This window comes from Olea europaea, chromosome 1 (assembly GCF_002742605.1).
Source record: "Olea europaea var. sylvestris chromosome 1, O_europaea_v1, whole genome shotgun sequence".
Lineage (NCBI taxonomy): Eukaryota > Viridiplantae > Streptophyta > Magnoliopsida > Lamiales > Oleaceae > Olea > Olea europaea.
The window spans coordinates 34,707,200-34,717,565 of record NC_036237.1 but is presented as its reverse complement, the minus strand read 5'-3'; the positions used below and the strand labels follow the sequence as shown (position 1 = coordinate 34,717,565).

At 36.9% G+C, this 10,366-nt stretch overlaps 2 protein-coding genes across 2 annotated transcripts; one reads left to right on the top strand and one right to left on the bottom strand.

Moving 5' to 3' along the window:
* Positions 1 to 651: 651 nt before the first annotated feature.
* On the bottom strand, positions 652 to 3,200 carry LOC111407818 (protein FAR1-RELATED SEQUENCE 5-like). The gene is made up of 8 exons (XM_023037507.1): positions 3,158 to 3,200; positions 2,947 to 3,060; positions 2,056 to 2,559; positions 1,720 to 1,974; positions 1,384 to 1,623; positions 1,067 to 1,165; positions 829 to 960; positions 652 to 722 (listed from the first exon to the last, which is right to left on the bottom strand). The coding sequence occupies exons 1-8, from the start codon at positions 3,198 to 3,200 to the stop codon at positions 652 to 654; spliced, it is 1,458 nt and encodes a 485-aa protein (XP_022893275.1).
* Positions 3,201 to 3,433: 233 nt separating this feature from the next.
* Positions 3,434 to 5,122, top strand: LOC111402594 (60S ribosomal protein L23-like). Its single transcript, XM_023030979.1, has 4 exons — positions 3,434 to 3,584; positions 3,675 to 3,959; positions 4,630 to 4,671; positions 4,805 to 5,122. The coding sequence occupies exons 1-4, from the start codon at positions 3,572 to 3,574 to the stop codon at positions 4,885 to 4,887; spliced, it is 423 nt and encodes a 140-aa protein (XP_022886747.1). The 5' UTR covers positions 3,434 to 3,571; the 3' UTR covers positions 4,888 to 5,122.
* Positions 5,123 to 10,366: the final 5,244 nt, after the last annotated feature.

The following is a 10,366-nucleotide window of genomic DNA, read 5'->3' as shown; positions in this document are numbered from 1 at the left end:
ATCTGAAGTCTATGTAATTGGATGATTTCAACTTCTTTAGCTTTAAGTTTGTTTTACATGTATTTGGATGATTTTCACTTCGTTGGCTTTAAGTTTGATTTACCTGTATTTGGATGATTTCGACTTCAACATCTAATTGCGGCTTATTGATCCCATATCTATTGGCTTTGAATTGGTTAGTGACAGTTGTTGTCTCTTGCATATATTTCAATGAAGCAAAGTTGTTGTGTACTTGTGAGTTGGCTCTTGTATTGTTAATCATTTTTCATGCATCTACTCGTCTCCTACCTAAGCATCAAGGTAGCCCAAGAATTGTTTATCTTAAACAATATACAAACACCATGTTTTATAATTAATTTGTCGAAGTCCCTTTATCATATTGAGAATGAATCAAGTACTTAGAAAAGTAACGTTATCAAACTACTAACTATAGACAGATTACTGTAAAACAAGCTTAAATTTGCAAAAACACAACACAATATTTGTTCACTTTCCCAGATTAAGATTACAAATATAATCCAAAAACTACAAACAACGATCACAAGTGACAGCCAAAAAAATCTGCATTGCTTCCTATGTTAAATTACACAAATCATTAGCAAATTTGCATTACAAGTAATTCTCATAAGCTACATTCTGCATTAACAATGATCACTTTCCCACATTCTTTTGGTCATTTCCAGTGACAGCCAAAACAATTGCATCTTGGAAATTCTCATAAGCTAATTGTCAATACTGGACAAGAAACGACCATTGCTATAATCCATTGTAAGAAGTTTTTAGTAGTTCAGCCGCCTATGTTAAATTACACAAATCATTAGCAAAAACCAAATGACATAAGCCGTAATTGGAGCTGATTATCAGTTTTTAGTAGATCCATTGCTTCCCCCTTGAAACACTGCGATCTTCCTTCAATTTGATTCAAAACTTTGAAATCACACTCATCCTTACGCAACCGCACTTTAAAAATACATGTCTTCATACAGTCATTCAAAATAATGTCTTCACGTACATCATATATAATATGCATGTACGAATCATGAGCGCATAGTACTTCACAATATACCTTTCCGGTGAACTGCTCCTGGAATTCCTTGAACTTTGCGATTGTGTAAACCGATTGGAATTATTTCTCCATTTCGTACCTTGTCGCACATGGGACCATCTGTGAAAATGATCTGAAGTCAGCTTGAAACTCTTTCTCAATTTTACTTCGCAACGCACGCTCATACTGCTCCACAAATTGCTTTAGGGATGTTTTCGAATAAACATACCCATCAAAAAATGCATTAATACCCTCACTCCGCTATGTGGTTGACATGCCCGCCCAAAATGAAGATTTCAAATAACATGGCACCCATCGACTTCTTTCATTGTACAGACCCGCTAACCAAGTATGCTCGTGTAAATCATAATCTTCGAGCATCTTCTTCGAACCTTGCTCAAATTCCTCACAATTGTGGACGTCATAAACCAAACAATGCAAAACATGAAGAATTGGAGCTTTATGTTTATGCCCACCAAATTTTTCAGGTAACTTTTTCATTATATGCCACAAGCACCATCTATGTTTTGTGTTCGGAAATATGATTTCAATTGCATTTCGCATAGCACGGTCTTGATCTGTAACAATTCCATGTGGGGCTTAATCATGCATACATTGAAGCCATGTCTTGAATAGACATACGAAAGTCCTTCTATCCTCATTTGAGAGCAAACCACATCCTAGAAGAGTTGATTGTCCATGATGGTTCACCCCAACGAATGGAGCAAACGGCATTTCATACTTATTAGTCAAGTAAGTAGTGTCAAATGTGACTACATCACCAAATTCCTTACACGCTTGCCTACACCTCTTATCTGCCCAAAATATATTCCGTAGTCGGGCTTCGTCATCCAAGTCTATACTAAAATAGAAGCCAGGACTAGTTGCTTGTATCTTGGAAAAATATGATTGTATTGCAATCGCGTCTCCTTCATCAAGTTTCAAACGTCAAACTTTGTCAATGAAATTTCTTCAATCTTTCTTAACGCATGCAATCTTGTCATACCCACCAGCTTCAACTACGGCTGAGTAAAAACTCTTGTGCAATGGTATTCCAGCAATGTCGTTAATTTCAAGCTGCCTTTTCACGCGTGCACTAATTTGGCGATTACATCGATATAGCCTTGATTTGGATGAGCTTGTTTTGTGATTATGCTCTAAGTGGACAGTGTTAATACGCCATCCCCCAGTAAGTTTAGAACATGCCGTCAATCTTACTTTACACCCAGTTTGCATGGTTGGCTGAGGCTTCAAAACTGTAGTTGTACCACTAGTTCGACGGCCTTCCCGACTGCATGTCAAGGTTACATAACGAACAACTCCGTCATCACCTTTCTTTGAATTCCTTTTTCGCACAGGAAAGCCAATTTGGTAAGTATAGTGCTTATAAAATTCGAAAACATCATTCTCATCTTTAAATTTCATTCCAACAGTGGGTTCAATATTTTTCGTTTCTTCACCTACGCCACTATCATTCGGATTGTCATCTTCGGACGAAGGAATTTGCACATAACCTACATTGATGAGAAGCAGGTAATAATAGTTGTGTTCGCACAAAATCATTCAAATATAAATGATTGTAACTGGGCAAGGCAAAAGTTGGTCCATTAACAACTCACTGTTTTTCAGTCAAAAAATTATTTGTACTGCACTAAGAAATGGATTTTTTCCTCTTACACTTCAGCTTAAAAATTCAGACTTCCACAACATTTTTCTGAATCAGAGCAATGATAGTTCAACTGACAGCCCCCCTCCCAGGTATGAGTATTTATCTTATTCAAGGAAGATATCTATACATAGTTGAGCTCCCAGCCCCTTCCCAAGTGAAGTAGATTTCAAGTTAATAATATGAGAACCATTAGATGCTGGTAGTATATGTCAAGGTTAGTAATAAATCTTACCCATGTTGTCGTCAGGGTCGAGGTTACCAGCCTGGAAGTTGTCTGCTTCAATGTCATCTTTAACCGCAGAATATTGGCATAACAACCTCCTGTCGCCGTCAATGTCAAAGTTGCCTGCGTTGTCCAACGGGTTCAAGTATGACTCCCTTTTTACTGTAGACAACGAAGTTTTTGCTCACCTTCGATTTTGGAGTTGGACGGTAAATTTCACCTGATTTGGGGATATGGATTTCGGGGGGAAATTTAGGCGCCATCCCTTTTCTTTATTATTCTTTTTTTTTTTTTTTTGCACTATCGCTGTCTTTATTTCCTTCCTTCCTTCCTTCCAGCTGATATTTTGACAATTCAAAATTTTACCATGTCAGCAGGCTGTAAAGAATTCGGTGGACAAGGGAGTACTTGTAGCATTGTCCTAAACAAAATTCTTTCTTCGAAAAATTAATTTATTTACATATGAGTATAATTTCTCGGACAAAATTTGGCATTACAAATGGGGAATACAAAACTACCTTTTTTTGTCACATCCAAACAGCCCCTTCACTCGACAAAACCCTAGCACACCTAAACTCCCATATAAAATCTAGCGCCACTAGAAGGGGGGAGACAGAGAGAGAGGAGATCCAAAATGTCGAAGCGAGGTACGGTATCTGATTCACGATTCAATTTCCTCTAAATCTTTGGTATCCTGTTAGGAATATAATGTTTCACTGCAATTGATATTTGTGTAGGACGTGGAGGATCGGCGGGTAACAAGTTCAGAATGTCGCTGGGTCTTCCGGTGGCTGCGACGGTAAATTGCGCCGATAACACTGGTGCGAAGAACCTGTATATCATTTCGGTGAAGGGGATCAAGGGGAGGCTCAACAGGCTGCCCTCTGCCTGCGTCGGCGATATGGTGATGGCCACTGTGAAGAAAGGTAAGCCAGAACTTCGTAAGAAGGTCATGCCCGCTGTCATTGTGCGCCAGCGCAAACCATGGCGCCGAAAGGACGGTGTTTTCATGTACTTCGAAGGTATCTATACATATTCACCCTTCTCCATCTTTGAACACACCTGCTTCCTTCAATAACTTCAACACTTACATTTATATACAAATGATCAGGCTCATAGATCTGTGAATAAAATTGTGCATGTGCTGTCCTGTTTTGTTTGTTTTCTCTCATGATTTTCTCGACGATTTAATGAAAAACGTACTCTGATTCATTTCCGGTTGCATATCATTCAGTTCTATGTTATGTAATTGGCACTTTTTCCCAATTCTTTTGGCGTAAGGTTGCTTCTTCTTTGTAAAAAGCTATAACTGATGATATTTTTGTGGTGTGGTTTGTATATTTGCATTACGTGTATTTTTTGCACTCCTGATTCTGCATCATGGTATGAAGTTTTTGGGCCCGTTATGCAAGGCTTCTGAGAAGCAAAAGCTGCTTTTGAGAGATTTGGATAATTTTTTGAAAGTGCCTTGTCCAACTAAAAGAGCTTCTAGTGGAAGCTGACGTTAGCTAACTTCTCTCTATCACAAACATGGTGTTTGTTTGTGGATTCTTTGCAATGCATTTCATCGTCTTTTCTTCAGTCGGTTGTAATTTTCTTTGTGGGATTTGGGATTCTTATTTTTTATCTGGTTTACTTCGACACTTGGATAATCATGAACTCGTTTCTAAAATCTGTGGTCTGCATCTGCAGATAATGCAGGGGTCATTGTGAATCCCAAGGGTGAAATGAAAGGTAATGGTCTTTTATTTTACAAATATTGGGAGAGAGTCTCTTTTTATTTCTGCTCATTGGCAGTCTACTTGTTTTTCGCCATAAATAGTTGTTTTTTATTGAAATTCTTTTTTCTTTCGTATGGTCCTTATAGGTTCTGCAATCACCGGCCCAATTGGAAAAGAGTGTGCTGATCTTTGGCCTAGGATTGCAAGTGCTGCCAATGCTATCGTCTAGTAGTAGTTTGGGTTGATCGGTAGTACTTGATTTTGTTGCTTCTGTTTGGAGTCGTTAAAATTTGATGCTTTTGTTTAGAGAGATGAAAACTGTTAATTGTTACAGGATTTTTGCAAGAGTTAGTCAGTTGTGTCTTCCTCTTAAGACATCAAGTATGAAACTAATTTGGTTTTCTATAAATTGTGGACATCTCTTATTAGGCTTAATGGTTTTGAAGTATTGTGTTGGCTCTCTATGATTCGTGTAAATAGCAACTAGAATTAACTTTAAGGCTGGCTTGTAAGTAGGGTGTTTTAAGTGTTGTAAGTCTATAGTTAAGCCTTAACTGAGTAATGTGGAACACGATAGATTCACCACCCACTTATGTTAGAACTTACTTTCACGGTGCACAAAACTAGTCTTCTACTGCAAGTAGCTCTACACATGTCGTCCCATTGGTAGTGGGGTCATTCTCAAAAAGGTTGAACCCCAACCTTGAGTGTCCCCACCGTCCCGCCCTTAGAGTTTTGTGAGGGAGGTAAATTGCGGGACCTGCCCCAGCAGGTTAGGGAACAAGAGCTGTAGTGGGGTCATTCTCCTGTGCTTTAATGGTTGTGAATGAATTGTGTTGGTTTTCTCTGTCTTGTGTAAATTGCAATTTCATTGGGTAGAAATAACCTTAAAACTGGCTTGTAAGGAAGTGTGTTAAAGTGTTTGTAAGTCTTTTAGTTGCCTTAACTTGGTAACGTGGGGCCTGATAGATTCAGCTCTCATCGGCAGCCAAGCTAGGTAATTTCATAAATCAGTCTTCCACTGCAACTAGCCCTATGTGGGTCGTCCCTTCGATAGTGGGGTCATTACCATGTGCTTTGATGCCAATACCAATTGTTTGGGCATATTAAGTAGAACCCAATCTTGAGCAAATTATGTTTAAGGCATTGTGAATGTGCATTTAAAATTGGTAGTTGGTATCGACACAGTTCAAATATCACCATCAGTTTTCTGCAAATCGTTTCTCCTAAACTTGTGTGCTTGTTAAGAGATGCAATTCAAATATCACCATTAGTTCTCTTAAATTCGTTGTCTCATCAACTTGTATGCTTGTTAAGAGAATAATAAGTACGTGGTTTCATAAAATATGTAAATAAAAATTGTGTTTGATTATTTTCAATTATTAATTATACTTAGCAAAACACGCTGTGGATTCCTAAGTTGACTGTTTGGCACATTTGTAAAGCGTGTTCTTAGTTTACTCCTCCGGCGTTTTCGCCCAGTAATTAGCTTTTTTGTTTATGTTTAAAAACATCCAAATATGTTTTGAAACAAGGGAAAAATTCATATATCAGATATTAAGTATGCACCAATTCAATTTCTAGATATTAAGTTTAAAATTTCAAAAATTCAGGTGTTAATTCAATATTTTAATTTTAAATAACATAATTATTAAATTAAATCAATTTATCTGCTCCACCAAACCTCCATTCCCACCTTACCCCGCTCCCGTGAACCGGTCCTTCGGCATCTACACGTCGACATCCACCCTCACAATTATTAGCATTCATAAAATCTACAAATTGTCGATGACTTTTTCAGCAGCGAACTGATTGTAGATTTTATGTATATTTTATGGATATTGGCAACTGAGCATCATTGACTTAGAAGTAGAGATAGAGGAAGAAACATAACAACCGTGGAATAACATTGATTGAGTATTCTCAACAACTGAGTAGTGTTGGCGTAATTTAAATCTATTTTTTTTTTTAAATTAGAAATTAAAAAACAACATATGGTGAAATTTACAGAGTACTCATCGGATAAATAATTTCATTCTCACCATTGAAATTCGGTAAATTGAGTTTGTGACCAATTCAGAGAACTGTGATCGGAGATATTAATGGCATGCAAGATCTCTTGAATTTGTAGTTTGTGACCTATGCACTTTGACATATGACATGTGATTCTACGATCATTGATATATAACCAATTTGAATTGATCTGTGACATGCGGACATCGAACTATGACCTATGGATATTGATCTGTGACTAATTTTAATTGATCTATAACCTACTCATAGCGACCTATGACTTGTGGACATTGATCTGTGGCCCATACATGATGACCATTGATCTATGACCAATACAGTATGACTTGGAAACCTGTGGAGTGTGACTTGTGATATACAAACATGATTTGTGACCACTTTTATTTGATTTATGACCTACGAATATTTATGTGACCAATGCACAATAACGTGTGACCTGGTACATCTAACTTGTGACATATCATCACTACAGGCACCACCAACAAATATCAACACAACATTTGACATACACTCTAAACGTGTGACCACCACCTCAAAAAACCACCACCAAAAGGAGAGACGCAACTCTGCTAGTAGTCCCAAAAGGTCGGCTCCTCCTAAATTCTACCCCTTTAAAAAGATCAAAATCAGTGATGGATGTGGATTGGAAAGCCAGGTGAACGCGGAGTTGTTAATATGTTTCTCTGAAAGATGGTGGAGGGGCACAAGACTGACTCGCTTTTCCGAAAGGTTTTGTCTTCACCTCAATCCGCCTCTTTCCCAACAACTCAAATCGTGTATCCCTGCCCTTATTGACTTAATTTCACACACATATATTAAATGGATAATGGAAAAAAGAAAATATTGTATGTCGTACGGAATGTCTAAATAGTAAGTGAGTAGTAGTTTACGGTACAAAATGTGTGAATAATAAATAAATTTAAAGAGCTAATTTAAAATTTTCCTAACTTGCTCTAAAACATGCAATTAGCACTCTCATTAAAAGAACGACGTGGTTATTGAAATAAATAAACAAATAAAATTGAACCACGTGAAATGGGGAAGAGTTCGGTTTGACCCCATTTGTTTTCATTTATGCGCGGGCAAAAGATCACCAAAATTTTGAGAAAACCTCTAGCCGATGTGTCAACCATTCTCCGGTTCCCATCGTCCGATCTCTGGATACACGCTAGAGACACACCCTCCGTCCTCTGAGCATGCTAGAGACGCATTGTAAGAACCACAAAGCCCACACTTCCTCTTCTAGCTATCATCACAAGTTGACAACCTAAACCACATCAACACCAGATCCATCGTTGTTCTGTTGTAGAGATGATAGAAAAAAGTATTGTCCATCTTTCTAACAATGTGTAGTTTTTGATTACAAAGTTCGTTTGCCCCATGCTTGCATATTCGAAATGTTGCTTTGTTTGTGTATGGTTATTTCTTAGGAAGGGATGATGTTGAAATCTTTGGCTACTTACATGACAATCCCTTATTAGTTTACTGGTAGTTTTAACATTGCGATTGGTTTTTGTTGTAGGGAAAGAAATTTTTGAAGATGTGGACGACATTATCTTGGTGGAGTTTAATAATGAGAAAGTTACAGACAATATGAAGTTACAAGGTGATGAAATGTTAGGAGAAGATGGTGTGATTGTGCTTGAGGTGAGTATGAAGGTCAAGGATGACAATGACACGTTCGAGTTTTACAAAAGACATGCGTACAATATATGTTTCCTAGTTAGAAAAAGGCATTAGAAAAAGAAGGATGATGTAGTTATGAGGAATGTCACATTTTTTTGTAGTCATGCAGAGAAAATATTCAATAATACAAGTTGTTACTTGAAGACGCAAGCAAATATTTAGAGTGGATGTAAAGTTAAACCGACTCCATGTTCAGATATGCATAGAATTTGGAGAATTAACACAGTGCATCTCGATCACAATCATTAAATTAGTTTCTTGAAATCTAGGCTATATATATGCAACCGAAAATTGGGCGCACAAGTTAAACGACGGCTTGAAGTAAATGATACGATAAGAATTTCAATGTACAAAAGTTATAACTCTGCAGTTGTTGAAGCAAGTGGATATGGGAATATGACTTGAGCGAAAAAGGATCATTGAAACTATATATAAAGGGCTAGGCGATTAAGACTTGGAGAAAGAGATGTCACAGCAGTACAATCATACTTTTTGAATATGTAAGCACGGGGTTTGATGTTTTACTTTAATATGGATTTGGACGAATAATAACGATTAAATAATGTTTTTTGGGCAAATAATAGGAACAAGCAAGCATGTAAGGAGTTTGGCAATATTGTTACCTTCGATATCATGTACCTTACTAATAAGTATGTCTTTTCTCCCTTTTTGTTTGAATGTATCATCGTGAACATTCGACACTTCTTGGTTGTGGTTCGGTGTTGAATGAGGATACAAATATGGCTATTTAGAACATGGTTGCAGTGCATGCACGATAAAGCTCCTCATAGGATAATTGCTGGTCTAGATAGTGTCATGCAAAATGCAGTTCAGATCGTCAAATACATATATCAAATGTCAATATGACACTCCTTGATACACTGCTTGTTTCACCCGCTTTGACCTACTCCCAGTATCTACATTTATTGCTGTAACAGTTGAATAATCTACCTTTGTTCTTAGTGCTCTTCTCCATCTTACAACAGTCAACAAGGACATGTTTACAATATGGGCAAGGATGTTTGCTCGGATGTCTCGCAAAAAGTCTTCCTTCTATCTATAGTTATGATAGACTCCATGATTCCTTCTTGCCATTGTAATATGGGAATCAAACACATATATCGAATGTTAAAATGACGCAAAAACTAATGAAAAAGCTTATATAACAAATTGATGGAACATGGATAACGGGTAACCTAATTTTATTAATATTTTCTCATCTTGAATGAATTAAGGTTTTGAATGTCAAAATGAATAGATAGCAGAAGAGAGATAACTAGCTTTGTGTTCTTTTTGCATGACAAAATAAACCCACCTCACCTCACCCATCCTTCATAAAAAGTATAAAGGGAGCTAATACCATTTGTAGTAACAAATCACAGGCTCAAGAATAGGTGAAATGAGATCTCCAAAATCTAATTCAGACATATTCAAATTTGTTCCAAAGTATATGAACGTATACATAACGTGAAGAAGGCCACAAAGAAGGGTTCTTAATTCAAATTCATACACAAACATATTGGATCCAAAATATATTTCACACAAGCTTAACAAGACACTCATATACACAGTAAAGAATACTTTTATATACACAGTAAAGAATACTTACTTTCCATACACACAGATATGCCGGAGAAGATGGGTGGTGGTGGCCTCGTAAACAATTGAAAGGATGGATTCCTTTATGGTCTATGGTTTCTCCAGTGCAAATGGCGAAGATGGACGAACTTGTGCCATGAGATGCAACCCCTTTTTTTGGTTTCTATAAAAAATTCAACTTTTCAAATAATCCACATCACCATGTCAAGCGCTCTATCATCCGCTTCTTGCAACATAGCATGATTGAATTAGGACCTCGTTTGCCGCCATTAATTTTGAGTATAATGGGGGAATAGTTTTTTTTTTTTTTTTTTTTTTGAAAAATGGATGGTTGTAAAAAAATAAAAAAAGTTTTTTATTTACGTGCAATATTATTTTATTAAAAATTATGT